General features: G+C 50.4%; 1 protein-coding gene across 3 annotated transcripts in view; it reads right to left on the reverse strand.

The window, feature by feature from the left end:
• Positions 1 to 2,433: 2,433 nt before the first annotated feature.
• MARF1 (meiosis regulator and mRNA stability factor 1) overlaps positions 2,434 to 15,741 on the reverse strand; it is a 44,518-nt gene continuing 31,210 nt past the window's right edge. For all 3 annotated transcript variants that reach the window (XM_043914398.1, XM_043914397.1, XM_043914396.1), the window contains exons 21-27: positions 15,212 to 15,439; positions 11,710 to 11,940; positions 9,591 to 9,803; positions 8,578 to 8,638; positions 8,368 to 8,493; positions 6,883 to 7,053; positions 2,434 to 5,013 (exon numbers count right to left, since the gene is read on the reverse strand). In XM_043914398.1, coding sequence (XP_043770333.1) covers positions 4,769 to 5,013; positions 6,883 to 7,053; positions 8,368 to 8,493; positions 8,578 to 8,638; positions 9,591 to 9,803; positions 11,710 to 11,940; positions 15,212 to 15,439 — 1,275 coding nt within the window. In that variant the 3' untranslated portion in view covers positions 2,434 to 4,768. The remainder of the gene's footprint in view (positions 5,014 to 6,882; positions 7,054 to 8,367; positions 8,494 to 8,577; positions 8,639 to 9,590; positions 9,804 to 11,709; positions 11,941 to 15,211; positions 15,440 to 15,741) is intronic.

The following is a 15,741-nucleotide window of genomic DNA, read 5'->3' on the forward strand; positions in this document are numbered from 1 at the left end:
GGGAGCTGGACCTCTGATGTCAGTCACTGACTCAAATTCATCAAACATAAACAAGATGTCTATGTAAATTCATCGATGGGCACTACGACTGGCTTCTGACTGATGGAATTTGGCGAAGATGCTGGGAAGTCATTTCCTTGATTAGATTACATCATAACAAGGCTCCCTCTTAGGGAACTGGAAATTCTCATTGCTGGCTTGAACTGAGCTGCCATTCTGGGGAGGCCCATGTGGCCAGCCTCTGGGGTGGCTTCCAGCTGACAGCCCACAGAATCTGGGGCCCTCAGTTGGGGCAGGAGGGCAAAGGGGAGGGTCAGCAGGGGCCAGTCCTCAGAATCCATGCGCAAAACAGCATCAGTGTCCCCATGCACAAAAGTGAAACAGGGTTCTATTTTAGAACACAGATTTATTTTCTGAAATGTCTTTCTTGATTCCATGTCTGGCCCAGACACACCAGACTCAGCCAACACCGAGGGCGGGGCCTCTGCAGCCTGTGGGTGGGTCTGTCTGCACTCACCGTGACTAAGGTCTGCAGGGAGAAAGGAGGCTCGGGGGGCAGGCAGTTCTCTCACACCAACCCCTGCATCAGGAAGACTTTCAGCAGAGGTGGAAGGGCCACCCTGACCTCTGCAGCGCCCCTAACTGGTTCACCAGCATGGAATGAGGGGCCCAGTGGCTGGGTCCTTAGCCTCAACTACAGATGTCTCTTCCCCTTTCCTCCTCTGGCCCCTGAACTCCCCATTTCCAAAGCCTTCCTTCCCAGGAGCTGTGGCTCGTTCCCTTCATCTCGCTGAGGGAAGGTCTGGCCCTCGACCTCTGATCTTGTCCCACACGCCTGAAGATTGAGGGGCTTGCTTTCCCACCAGTTCTGTGATTTGCCGACTGCCTCCCAGAGGCAGCCACAGTGTGAGGTGTTGATTGCTCAGTCATGTCTGAGTCTTTGCGACCCCGTGGACTGTAGCCAGGCTCCGCTGTCCTTGGGATTCTCCATGCCAGAATACTGGAGTGGGTAGCCACTCCCTTCTCTGGGGGGATCTTCCCAATCCAGGCACCGAACCCAGGTCTCCTGCATTGCAGGCAGATTCTTTACTGTCTGAGCCACCAGTGAAGCCCAAGGGCAACCAGGTCTCCTCGTATTTCCACCTAAGCTGTGCCCCAGGGCTGCCTAGAAGTCTGCTGGGAAAGACTCCACACTTGGGCCTTGCAAGTACGATCCAAACAAGCCCCTTGGCTCCGTCTCCACTGCCTCTCTCCCCCAAGAGTGAGCGAGGCCGGGCTGATGCTGTAACCACACATGCAGCTGGGAGGCTGGCGAGCGACTGTATGTACGAGCCTGAAGTACAGCCACACAGGAGGGTGTGAGGTCCAGGAACACAGTGATGGAGACCCCGCTGACCGCTGCTTTACAGGGCAGAGTCGTGTTCCTGCTTCTCCCGAGTCCCAGAGCCACTATGTGACCTGTCTCCAGTGTAGACGGGAGCTATGGCAGGTCACTGCTGTGGGGGGTGGGGGTGGGGGCTGGGATGTTTGTGATGGTCTGATGACTCGGACCCTGCCCATATGAAGCAGCTAGAAACCAGAGAAGCGAAGTTCCAAAGCACGAGGCTCCTTACGGAAGAGGCAACACACAGGTCAGCTGCACATCGCAGTCAGTCCTAGAAGGTCACATCTGTCTCTCGTGTGGATGGGTCTGCTTTCACTCTGTCTGTGTCTGCTAGGCTGCATTTCCAGGTGGGAAATACAACCAAGATGAATGTGATGCCCTGTTTCAACCACCAATCGAGACGTTCCAAATTCCCTTGCCCCGACTAAAGGGGCACAGTGGCCTCTCAAGTTTTCCGGCAAAAACTGGCTACAGTGAAAGGTGTTTTGAAAGGACTGCCAAAGGTTTTTAAGAGACCATTAGTGTTGAACTTTAAAAAAATTGCCCTTCATCAAGAATCAATTTATCTAGAAGTTCAAGTCTCTTCTGCGTCCTTTTCAAAATCTTGAAAGGGGGGTGGATGGGTGGATGGGGAGTAACAGTGGTCTCAGGAAAAGGGCTTCATAATGGTGAAAGAAATCTTTTCTAAATAGGCTTATTCAAAAAGCAAGCCTGGCAGTGACCAAAACCAAGGATGTCTGCAAAATGCATTTCTTTCCCAGGGAGAGAGTTCCCAAGTTTTATAACCAGAGGGTATTTTGTGATTACTGTATTTTCCTCACATGATTATAAGCTGGAGTGAGGCTGGAAACCCCGGAGGGTCCTGACCACAAAGTGCCAACAGTCCAGTCACCTGTCGGGGCCAGATGCCAAACTCAAAGGGGCTCCACGATGCCAGACCCACCTACTTCCCACCTCACAGATTCCCAGAGGGGATGAGAAGCTGACAGAAGTGGGGTACAATCCCTCCCCGCCCCAAACGAACAGAACATTCACTTGGGGAACTCAAGTGTGATGCTTGCTTTTAAAGTTTATTGACAACTGTTTGGTCCCAACACACAAAACAGCACTTGAACCACAAAAGAAGTGTTCAAACAAAGTAGACAGTTGAGAAAAACATCTCTTCCCCCCAAATCAATTCAAAACAAACAGTGCAAGATGGGAAAGGGGGTTTTGGTGATAACTTTTTTTTTTAAACAGATAAATCTGATATATTCTTTCCACCCAGAAATAAAGTATTTCATTGTCTTAATTCTCATACGTCATTTTGTCACATCAATTAAGCCTCTAGATAAAAAAATAGATAGCAACTGGACTGGCCGTTGTGGAGTACATTACGGACACCATGAGCTTTGCACATCTTCAAACGGCGACTGTTAAAGAGTCACGCACCCGTCCCAGGCTCCTGGCGACTCCAGTGAATGGTTCGACCACACCAACACAACAGCGCACAACTCGTCTCTTCTTTGTCTGGTGCCCAAAGAAGCTGCTCTTTGAGGCTGTTCCAAGTGACTTGTAATGGTGCCTTGGGCATTTTTTAAGTCCACTTTCTCTACCTTCAAGCAAAACTAAAGTCCACATGTGCAAATTCAGCCTTACAAAATCTTAGAATAAGGCCACTGATGTTCTCAACACCACCTTCATCATAATGTTTAAAAAGCTTTCTAAAAAAAAGTGCACCTCTGCATTTCACTGACTGTCACACTATGTCTATAGAGGACATGCCTTCAGGAAGACTGAGTGCCACGATGCCTACAAGGCTTTCCCAGGCCCGCTCCATCTTGTTCGGGGCTGTGTGCTGAGAACTGGGACTCGTTGGCTTCATTGAAAAGATTTGGGGAACAAAAAGTCTTACTTGTAAAAAATCTCTCAATAGCCCTTATTTTGTGGCATTTTATCAAAATGCTGGCTATGAAATCAGAGCCCATTTTCTGGCTTTCTAGAAGTTACAAAATAGAATCATTTCCCCAAAAGAAACCATCTAACTAGTGGAAGACCTTATGCCAACAGGTTTTTTGCTGCTCTATGAATGAATCCGCCTTTTTGCCCAACAAATACAACCCATTGTAAATGTCAGGTTTCTCCAGGAGGCGTAAGAGGCCGCCAGTCACCGGATGCCTCAGCCACCTCAAGGCGAAGGTCACTCCACAGGGCAGTGCTCCCTCAAAGGCTGGCTTTCCATAAATGCCAACATCAGACACCACAAAAAAAAACAAACCCAAACATGCTTCCAAGAGCGAGAAGTAACAGTAAAAGCAGACGCTATTAAAAGACACTGAGTTAACAAACACATAGTCACATGCACACGAAGCTTCCCAGCTATCAAAACCAGCTTTAAAATTACGAATACAAGGTTAAGTTGATCAACCTTGGCCTTCCTATGTATAGACAGAATTTCTGCCTCTTCCTAGTGGAAAGAGCATCGATACCGTTCCTGTCAAAAGCACCTCCCTCCTCGCCTCTGATTTGTAATTTATGCATTTGATGCATATTCTAGAAAATCAGACTCTCTTCCCAATGCTGCCTCTCGACACACAATAATGTGTGTTGGAATTCAAATGCTGACTTTTAAATTCATGACACCAAGACCATCTTCTTTTCCTTAACCTAATCCATGTCAAACTGGAACTTAACATAAAAGGGAAGCTTAAAACATCCTTGACTTTCTAGAAAGCTCAATGGAACCCCCAAGTGGAAACATTTTAAAAAATTTGAGATGAAGCCACATTTGTCAACTACAGACATAGCTAAATAAAAAAACAAGGCACACTTACAAGTCACATGGAAGCCAGGAGCCTTCGCATCCAACCAGGACATACACTCCTCCTGCCTTGCCCACCCTCTTCAGTGAGTGATCGCGTAGGATCACCAAACAGACTTTTGCTTCATCTTCTCATGCATTTGACTAATACTGTCTGAACACATCAGTAAACACAGGCTTAGAGACTACGTTACGCTACATGTAAGATTTTACCACTGGTGTGGCTTGATGGAAGTAAGACCACTTCCTTCGAGCTGAGTTCTCCCTGCTGTCTTCTTACGGAACACCATTCATTATACTTTATAATAATTAAGAAAAATTTGTTAAAATATATTAAGGATTCTTTAACAAATGCCAGGATATTTTTTTTTTTCCCAAACAAGTGGGGGAGAAAAAGAAAAGAAAGAAAAACTTCAGCTTAAAGCCGCATTCAATGTAAAAGAAACAAAACGTACAGAACATGTCTAAAGATGAAGTAAGTGGCTTCTAGGGGGAAAACAGAAAAGGTTGTGTTTTTTGAACCTGCTTTTGTGTGCAGAATCAGACAGTGTTTTCCCATCCTAATTCTATGTTCAAAACGAGACTCAAAGCTTGGTTATAGGTGCAAAGGAAAAGTTGGCTGCCAATTTTACTCTATTTTTGGGTTGCTTTTTGGCTGGGCTTTCCATGGGGTCCTTGCTGAGCAGCGACTCTGGGGTTTCCGAGGAGGGGCTGGGAGGCGCTGGGACAGCTGCCAACACGCCGGGTGAGCTCGGATCAGGGGGCAGGTTTTCGTTCTTTACTGGTACTGGAATTTCAATTTTCTCTTCTTGGTTTAAAATCATAATTTCTGTAAACACAGGAAAGCAAAACACATTCAGTTCTAGGACCTGGCGGCAGTGCTGATTTTCAGTTCCTCTCGTTTCTCAAAAATTAATCCCTGATCCTCTAATTCACACTTTAGCTCTGAGGCCAATACCAGGTATCACTTAAGTCAAGCATTTAAAAACTGCGTCTCTGCTTTTCCTTGAATAACAAAACTTCAGAGACTGTCATTTTGGGCTACAAGTCAATGGGCAGTCCGCAGTTTAAAAATACTTTTTTCTGCTTTCTCTGCCCATTCATTCTCTGTCAGGTAGTGGAGGACCCAGAAAGCCACATGTGACCTAAAGACTTTCAGACCAAAAGGGCCCTGATACATCCTCCTGCTCTCAAGGGATCTAAGGTGGGGGAGGGAGGCACACGGGCAGGCAGAGATAAGGCGAGAACCACACAGTCAGAAGTACCCTCAGAAAGCCAGGAAGAGGGACTTCCCTGGGGGCCCAGTGGTTGAGAATCCCCCTGGCACTGCAGGGGACGCAGGTCTGACCCCTGCTCGGGGAACTGGGATCTCACAGGCCATGGGGCTCCCGAGCCTGTGCACCACAACTGGAGTCTGGGCGCCACAACGGAGGGTCCTGCACGATGCAGTGACGATCCCGCGTGCCACAACTAAGACCCGACAGAGCCAAATAAATACACAAACATGTATTTTTTAAATTCCAGGAAGAGAAGCAGCCCGGTTTTCCTGCAACGCCCACAGACTGTCTTTCTCTGGCTGAGCCGCAAGTACCGATGATTAGCCCGCTGTGTGGCCAGAGCCACGTCACTTGGAAGGGATGTGTCCTGCACCTCGGGCTCCCACTGCGTGTGCAAGGGGCTTCCACACCGAAGGTTCAGAGGCCCAGAGTGACGGCAGGGACGCAGAGCCTCAGCTCAGCTCTCAGGCTGACACTCTCGGGGAGAAATGATGGACAGACCTGCCAACACCACTCAAGATTATTTCTCTCCCCATCACACAGGGATGGCTGAACTCAGTACGCTATACACACCGAGGTTACACCCACGGAAGAGCTACCATCAATTTCCTATCAAGTCTACGCTTGCAGGGACACCACCCCTGCCGTCGCCACAGCCCAGGTCCACCCAGCAGCCAGGGAGGTTCACGTCTCCCTACCCATCTTCCAGACAAACAGCCTCTTTCAGGTTCTTTCTCTGGGAGACGGGGCCAGAGGCTGGTAAGAAGATTGAGGCCTGTGGTCAGCAGCGTCAGCAGAGCAGGGAAGGACCCATCATGACAGAGGAGACGCTGGGGGAAGGCCCTCCTTGGACACGGCAGGCAGGCCAGCCTCTCGGGGGCCGGCAATACGGCACGAAGACGAGAGACCGGGGCTCCAGTCCTGGCTCTGCCCCTTCCTGGCCGGCCAGCCTGGGGCCCGGGCCACCTCTGGCTGTGGCACAAGCTGGGCTTCAAGCCGCAGATGCCCCCTCCCTCCCCTGCTCACAGCCCCCTGGAGCCCCAGGACCCTGAGACCGTCAGCTCGTGTCTGGTGACGGGCGGGGGTTGCCCCTGGAGCTGCTGTGCTTTACAAAGTGGGGAGCACAGCCCAGGAGGCCCCCGCGTGCTGCTCCGTGGGTGCCCCCTCCAGCCAGGCTGCAGTGCCCTCAAGACCACTGTCGGGCTCTGGCCTGCTGCTTCGCCAGCACCTCAGGCTGTGGGCCCAGCCCCGCAGGAAAGCTGACAGGACAAGGGTCTGGAATAATCCTCACAGGTATTTTGTGCCTGAAAACGTAGAGTCACTCCCTACTTGCATCACACAGTTAACATCTTGCCGTGAAGTGTTTGCTGCTTGACTAAAGCCACAGAGAACCCGCCCCGCAGTGACACAGAGTCTCCTACCTGAAGGCTCCTGAGGGTGCTCCTCAAACCAGATGAGATCGGCAGCCTGGAGGACCACGGGATCCGGCCTCAGCTGCGGGGACGGCAGGCAGGAGGGGACGGGCGCGCACAGGAGGTCCACCGGGGAGTCGTTGGCCAGCCGCAGGAGCTCCTGCTCCGCAGGATGGGGCCCTGGGGGAAGGCGGGCGGGGCGGGAGGGGCTGCTCAGGATGAGGCGGCTGCGGCCCAGGCCTGAGGCTCGCCTTCTCCCTGACTCCCTGAGGTCAGGAAGTACTCAAGAACGCAAGTTAAAAAAAAAAACCCATTAACAGAAAGGTCTGAGTCCTCTCTTTGGTAAGTGAAATGCCGCAGCCAGGACCGCCCGATTTGTGTTCTTATGAACAGCAAAGGACAATTAAAAAGCCCATAGTAAGCACCTGAAAGGCGCAAACATTCAGAATTAGAGGACTCGGGTCCCAGTTCTGTCGCTGCCTCCCTGCGCACTCTCAGGTAAGCAGCTACTTCTGGAATTTCAGTTCTCGGTTAGGATGCAGGTGACCGCTGAAGGCTGTGCTGACAGCCTGAGAGGACGCGCCTCATCCAGGTGCTTTGTGGAACTGTAAACCACTCCAGGGCTGATCACCCGATCAACACAGGGCACAGCAGAGCCTCTAACTATTTAAAGCGACTCGCAGAGCCCCAAGATAAAGTGGCAATGGGCGCACAAGTCAAGGGAGCTGATCCCCACCTCGTACACAGAAAGTGCCACATAAAGTCAGGGTGCCTCAAGGATATTCCTCAGTAACACTAGTCCTGTCAACTCTTTCCCAGGGAAGTCCTACGACCCAGACTCCCCGACACAACTTCAGTCAGGGGTCAGGTTCCACAGCCCCCTTCCCCGCCAGCCCCTGACCTTAGCCTTCTGTGTCCTTGCCCTGGCCACTCTTGGCAAGAATCTTGGGAAGTCAGTTTAGAGAAATCCCCTCGTCCTTGATATCTCATCAAGCTCCTCATTCCACCCAATCCCAACCTTTGGGGTCTAAGAACCCTCTCAGGTCGGCTGGAATCCCCTGAGCCTGACATCCTCTCTTGGGAGTTTCCCGGTCACCGACGCCCTGGCTCTGCTCCTTGACTGTAAGCGTCACTGGTCCTTGCCTGAAGAGCTAAGCTCCATCTCCCTTTCCGAGGGCAGCAGAGCTGATCCCACTGCAACTGTCTTCAAATATTTTAACAAGCGTCAGAGTCGCTTTAACATCTGAACACGTCTGCCATACTGTTGTGACAGGGGCTACCAACAGCCTTCAAGAGACTTAACTGGTCGGCCATCAAATGCAGGCCAGTTTTCTCTGTTATTAACCAAACACCAGGCTCCTTTGGGAAATATACCAACGCTTCCCTTTAAAGAATGAAGATGGTCCTGCGTGTCATCCTTTCCCCTGACCCACTCTGACTCCACCCCAAGCCCTGTCCTGGAAACATCACCAGCTTTGGTTTTCCCTCTCTCACCATCGCCACCCACTCCGAGTCTGAGTTCCGAGGCCGGGGGAGACTCGGGCACCTCCAGGATGCGCTCGGGAGCTGAGGGCTGGGTCTCGTGACTGGCAGGGGGAAGACCGAGTGAACTCACGCGACCTGGAGGACAGAAAACACCCATCAGAGGGGGAGCAGGTGAGAGACCCAGGGCTTGTGAAGGGGGCAGGGATGGGGCGTACTTACTTTTCATGTCATTTTTTAACACTACAATTCTCTTATGACCATGTCCTTTTATCCAGACGACCTGCACACAAGACATACTATTGGTTATGAAGTGGAAAAGGAGGGGAAATAGACCCTAAAGTTATATGTTTGGTAACATACTTAAACATACTAGGATTTAAAAAGTAATGCCACAAAAAATTTTTCAGCACTTTGTTTTAAAGCAACAGAAGATGGAAACACACGCCCCTTATAAAAGCTGTGTAGTCGTAGAAATCATGAGATTCAGTTTCACTCCTTATGGCTCTAAAGACATCACCTCCCAAATACCAGCTCTGGTATATAAATGAAGTTGGTTCTCACAAGGGAGCTCTTACCAGCTTCTCCAGATACTACGTTTACATTAAAAAGAATGAATGGCTCCCCCATGCCCCTCGAGCTAAAGCTCACTAAACCTAAAACAAAGACCCCTACCTAATCACGCTGCCCCCGCCTCTGCCAAGAAAGGGGCGGCAGTGGCCCGTGGTTCCCAGCGCTTCCCCTCACGGGCTTCTGTCACCAAGTCCCTCACCTCGGCTCTCCAGCTGTCCCAGCCTCGTGTCCTCTCCCACTTCAAATGTCAGGCTCCTCCTCCCCTCCTGGTTCTCTCCACTCCTCCACGGATGGCAACCCCAGGCTCCTGCCCTCTCCCCACGGAGTCCCCGCCTCCATAACTGAGGCAGGCACCCGCTGCTCCCCCCCAACTTCTCACTGCTCTGCACCTGTGCACAATGCCCGCCCCCTCCCCTCTTCATCGCGTGGTTAATCAGCTTCTGCACATCGTGAGGACTCTGCTCTGGGATCCCTGGGCCTGGGGGTGAGCCCATGCCTGGTCCTCCTCTGATGATTTTAACAAAGGTTTGCAGAATGAAGAAGAAACACTAAAATCATTCTTTTTTTTTTTTCGGCCAACAGTATGTATGTTAGTTCAAAATGCCTGCCTTTTCATTCTGTCCAAGAGAGGACACCCTTCAAGAAACTCAGAAAACTCCCACCTGCGGGATGGCTCCCAACAGCTCCTCCACACTACCGAAGCCGTATGTCTTGGGCTGCAGTGTTTCTCCGACATACTTGGTATAGGCCATGGAAAATTCATGAAGGAAAAGCTGCTGGTAGTGGTAAGTATGAAGCAAAGACCGAACGTTCTTGGCAAACAAATAGAGACTTGTGAGCTTCACGCACTCCTCTGTCTTGTCATTAGTAAAAACCTGGTCCAGGAGAAAACAGCAGTATTAGAAACTTCCAGAGTGACAGGTCCTGCCTCCTGGGAGAGAGGGTCTCTGAGAGTGAGGAGAGATGCCAAGTCAAACTTGAAAATGGGTCACAGGCCAGGGAGGAGGGGAGCCTGATTCAAGCATCTCCTCCAAGAGAGGACTATAGCCTTGAGCAAACTCTAATTCTGTCTGCAGGTCTCCGGCAGCAGACGTCTGAAGAAATGGTATGTCAGAAAGCATGGAAACTGGTAAACTCAATGAAAGGAGGCAGTGAAGAGGGAGAGCGGACCCGCAGGCAAACAGAGCGGCAGCAGACAGTGGGGACTGAGGCCACCCACCCTCATCTCCCCAGGGACCCTGGGATGCGGGGCGACGACTTCAGTGTCCTTTAAACAACAAAAGCACAAAACTCTTCTGTCCTCAAGAAAGTAAATGAACCTCTTTACATAAGACTTTCAGTCTTGAACCTGCCCTCCCTGGTATCTCTGAGAGAAGGGATCTTTCCCAGCCTTAGCTGGCCAGGGAAAGCCTTTTGTCCTGGAATGTCATGTAACTAGTGTTCATACATTAGTTCACACTTGTTTTGATGTGTGTCCAACCCTTTCGTGACCCCTTGGACTGTAGCCCGCCAGGCTCCTCTGTCCACGGAACTCTGCAGGCAAGAGCGGGTTGCCATTTCCTACTCTAGGGGAGCTTCCTGACCCAGGAATTGAACCACCTCTCTTGCCTTTCCTGAACTAACAGGCTGATTCTTTACCGCAAGCGCCACCTGGGAAGCCCTAGGTGTCCTTTCCATATAGGAAATTCACAAGAGTGTGGATTTATAGCCATGGGGGCTGAGAGGGACACCCAGAGCAGGGGGAATTCTTGTCAAACAGACCTAACAGAAATCTTGCAGAAGGCAGGCTAGGATGATCAGATAACAATGGCGGTAAGTTCTCTCCAAACTGGGCGAGCAGGCTCACCAGGTATGGTCTAGAAGGTGGTCAAGGGAGCTTGATTAATGTTTGCCCAAGGAGAGAGCTTTTAAATTATTTAATTATCAATCGCGTGGTCATATGGCAACAATCATTTTCTTACATTGCTGATTTAGTTAATATCCTAGTTAGAAACAATTTCTTTGGGGGGACTATATTAGGTTTCTGGTATTAAAGTTACTTTAGGTTCATAAAAGAAGTGGTGTGCTTCCTTTTTTTTTTTTTTTCCCAGGTGACCTAGAAGAGGTTTTTAAAAAGTTGGAGTTATTTGTTCTTTAGGTGAGCTGAAACTCAGTTCTTAACCCATCTAGTTCTGGTGCCTTTGGGGTTTTGGGGGTTTTTTTTTTTGCCATACCTCAGGGCATGCAAGGATCATACTTTTCCTGAGCACACCCCCTACAGTGGAAGCTCAAAGCCCTAACCATTGGACTGCCAGGGAAGTCCCCCTGGTGCCTTTTGTCAGTAGTAAAATTTCAGTGATCTTCAGTCTCGAAAATTCGTGTTAATTGGTCTAAGTTTTAACTTCTTAAAAATCTGGAGTCAATTTGATCTTTTTACTGGGATCTTACTTATTTCTCCTAGGAAATAAGTGACCACCTGGTGACCATCCAGTCAACCTTCCTTTCTGACCTGCCTCTGACTGGGAAGTGACCTGAAGCTATCACATAAGCCATCTAATTCAGAAAGAGGTGACAGCAGCAGCATCCAGCCCAGCACAGGAAAAAGGCACCTCAGTCCAAGGATCCAGAGGCCGGGGCTCTTGTCCCGGCTTGTCACTTGCTTGGGCAGGATGCCTGCACCTGCCAAGGCCTCTGCTCATCTATAAAACCACCCATCAGTCTGATCTGGACCATTCTGTGATTGAGAAATACCCGATAGAGTGATTTTCATTATGGTAGTTCCAGAATCATTACCATTCATACCTCAACTAAGTAAGGCAGACTCTTCAGAAGTTCGGTCAAGGTCATGAACCCATATTCACAGGGGTTGAGAGGAGTGCTGTGGGTGCTTTCATAGTGTCTCTTGAGCTCATCGACAGAAAGATAGGTGGTTCCCTCCCAAGACATCAACAACACTAGCAGCTGGGCAGTGAGAGCTCGCAGAGACTTGCGGTTGATCAGCTGAATCTGCTTGCCAGATTCCATGTCAGCAACCTGGGGGAAATAAGAACGCACTCTTCAGGACTCAGAGATGGCCCGAGTCACACCCTGTCCATCTGGCTTCAGACTGGCAAGTGAGAGCATCAGAGAAAGATCCGTTTTTCTGCAAAACTGAAGTACAGTGAATGGGTTTGCTGCAAGTTCTTGGGGACCCCAGACCAACACTATGGACCAGCTGCAGCAGAACCTGTTCTCTCCTGCTCTGCTAGGCCATAACCGGAAACACCCATGGACACCACCACTCCTCCAAGAGAAGAGACCAGCCTGCTGACACCCACTAGCACAGGTTATGGATTAAGGGTTGGTGTTCTCAGGGAGCAGGGGCTGGTGAGACTGCAGTGACCCTCCACAGAGCTGCTCTGCACGCGACTCGCCCCAAGGGTGTGTCCCAGGGACTGGACACAGGAGGTGACAGAAGGCCTTCTCTGTCCAAAGGCAAGCAGCATTCCTCTAGTCCATCAGTGAGGAAAAAACGGCTGGTGCTTTCACGTCTGACTGGATGTCTACTTCATAATTTTTTTTTTCAGATTCTCAAGGAGATAAAGGGTTTAACTGATTCACTGCACAGGGAGGGAAACCCTGTGAAAGAGACACAGGTTATCATTTGGGGACCAAATAGCATGTGAAGAAATAGGCATTTGGTGACTGAGACCTGCAGGCCTTGGTCAGGGGGCAAGTCTGTGACGTGAGTCATGCCTGGAGTGAAAGCAGGCAGAGCTCCAGGACACACACTGCTTAGGCACGGGCAGGCAAACCACTGCCCACCGTTCTGGCCGTTTTCCCCTTTAGCTGACTTCCAGCCAGCACCATGGTCAAGCTCAGGGGCATTGGTCCCTCAAAGGCAGAGCATGGGGGCAGCACTCGGCGAGCCAGTCCAATGCCAGTGTATCTTTGGTGCCGACGCCCATCCAGACACAGGACAGGAGGCTGGTGGGTGGACTCTGACTCCACTCATTGTGGTTATGGATTCAGATTCAGAACTGCAGATTGCCTCAGCAGACCTGGGGTTTAATCAGTCAACAGATCCAGGTCCAGGGGACTCAGTTATCTTCTCAGATTATCTGCCTAGATCATTATTAAGGATTCTTGACCTAGGCTACACCCTGGAATCACCTAGTGAGTTTATAAAAAATGCCAAGGCTCAAAACACACCTGGCCTCATTCTCTAAGAATGAGAGGCCTTGGCGTTTCCCAGAAGCCCCCAGGAGACCACAGGGCACAGCTGGGGTGGCGCTGGAGCTGCTGCCGTCTTCCCCAGCTTCACCGCTCACACCCGATGCCCCAGCTGCTGGCCCTCCTTCATCACGGGTGGTGGTCATGGCCTAGGGTCTTCGGTCCACTGAACACCACCACTGCCACTGTCCTGAGCAGATGAACACTTGGGGGCCTGTCTCACAACAGGGCTTTCAGTTTCTCCACATTCTCATCTCCAAAGACATACTCTTCTACTCTGTTCCACTCCAGACCCCAATCCAGGCCACAGTGGCAACCTTACCACTGCCCACTTCCAGAATCACTCATTCAACCTCCCCCGCCCACCACACACACACACACACACACACACACGCATCCTGACACCAGGGTGGGAAACAAGAAGGTGATGTGAATGCTCAACTCTTACGCTTCTTCAACTCTGCCAGCACAGACTCCTATTTCGTCCTGTTCAAGAGCCCTCAGCTTTCTTCACTTTGCTCTTTAATCCATCTTGGCACTGGCAGGCCATTAGTTCATTAACATTCTTGTCAATACTCTACACTCCTTTGTCCCTAGGCCTTTTCATTGCACCCCTCTGGCAAAATCCCACCTTGAACCGTCTCTCCCCCCATCTCTAAGCAGCTGCGCTCACCTTGCATATAACAGAGAACAGCTCTCAGAAGGGGACTCCCTCCTTGGCCTGGTGACACACACCAAACTCGCCCACATCTGAAGCTGCCCCACTCTGCTTCCCTTCCATCAAAATTTTAACCTCAGAGACGTGCCTCTCTCCACGGAATGCCAATGCCCACAGTTCTGGCCTCCTCGGGACCCCCACCCCATCACCCCTCCTCTCCTGAGTCGGCCTCTCTCAGGCAGCTCCTCCGTGGCAGCTCTCAAACACGCCAAGCCTCCACGACTGGAAAGAAGACCGGCCGGAACTCTCACTGGCTCACTGAGCACCACGGTCTCTCGCTCTTCTCCATCCAAGCAAACACGCCAAAAAGCTGTCAGTGACCTGCTGCCGATTTCGTGCCTCCTCATTGCTCAGCCCACTCCGCGTGGCTTCCGGCTCATGTCACCCCGCCGCTGCCCCTGCTCTGGCCGGTGGCACCTGTACCCGCCTGCACTCAGGCTGGCCCCAAGCTCGCGGGGCTCCTGCCGCACCCGCCCTCTCTCGGGAGCACGAGGAGGTGCTGCCAGCCATCCCTCCTCCTTGGCCTTGGCCATTGCCCCCTCCAGAGTCCTTTCTGTTCTCAGCTGCTGCCTCCCTGCCTCCTGTGAAGGGTCTTCCTCCTCTAACTGCCCGGCACGGAAACGGACTCCTCCCAGAGCTGTGACTGGGGCGGCCGCCACTTCACACGTTCTCCTTCCATTTCTTCCTCCTTGCAGTGAGTTTTCTTGGTTCTGGGACAGGGGCAGTCTGCAAACTGTCTGGCCACTCTGCCCAGGGCTGGAGGGTTGATGCAGAGCAGGCGGGGGAGGAAGAGGCAGCCACCCTCTCTAATTCAGCCTCACCAGCACCCAAGGCAACTCTGGGCCCCAGATTGCTCCTAAATCTACTCTGTAAGTTCAGAAGGAAATGCTATAGAACAGAAAGTGACACACATTGGAAAGCAAAACTATACTCCCAATAAAAATTAAAAAGAAAAAAAAAGCCTATCAGCAAGATGGATCTTAAAGAAAAAGAACCTGGAAAGGAGAAGACAGCTGTGATTTCAGTCTCCCCAAAACTTCATAGACAAAGATCTGTGTAGAAGGATCCAGCTTCAGGTCAGCAGGATTAAGACACCTGAGAATAAACACCCTGGGATAAACGGGCGACTGCGTCAGTTCACAGTTACTTTGGGGAGGCTGCTAATAGACCCACAAAGGCAATCCCAAAAATCTAACCTGCCAAACCCAAGTCATCTCTTATGACCCAATAAGGTATTAACAACACAGAACATGTTGCAAAACAGTAGCAAGCAGAGGAAGGTGTAAATACCAAAACACTAAATCACATGCAAATATCCCAATGAGGATTATACCACCACAAATCTCACTCTGTGAAAGAAAATAATCCCGCTACCTTTACGACATGGCAGAGTTTCTGTGTTAAAGCCGAAACTGAACTGACATCGTAGTCTTGGAGACGAAATGTGTAACCAAAAGTCTTAGCGTATTCCTTAAGCAGATCTGTCATCATAAGGCAGTTATCTTTTTGGGACCGAAGGAGTTTAACGAACTGGGCAGCTAGAGCTTTAAATCGTTCAACCTCTGTCAAAGTGAGGATCTTCTCTTCTCCACATTCTAACACCTTGGAAAACACAGGAGGAGGAAACAGAGAATGTTCATGGGATAAACTGGCATGAGAATATACACAATCAAGAACTAAGAAGCACTTCTGTCCAGTTTCAGTTTTGCAGGATTAGAAAGTTCTGGAAATTGGTTGCACAACATGAGGATATCTAACACTGCTGATCTGTACACTTAATAACAGGCAGATAGGTAATGTGTATTTTATCACACACACACAAAATTTTTAAGCACTGTGTGGGTCAATAATGGTGATAGCAGGGACTTCCTCAGTGGTCCACAGGTTAAGACACCACACTTTCC

The sequence above is a fragment of the Cervus elaphus genome, chromosome 10, assembly GCF_910594005.1.
Source record: "Cervus elaphus chromosome 10, mCerEla1.1, whole genome shotgun sequence".
Taxonomy (NCBI): domain Eukaryota; kingdom Metazoa; phylum Chordata; class Mammalia; order Artiodactyla; family Cervidae; genus Cervus; species Cervus elaphus.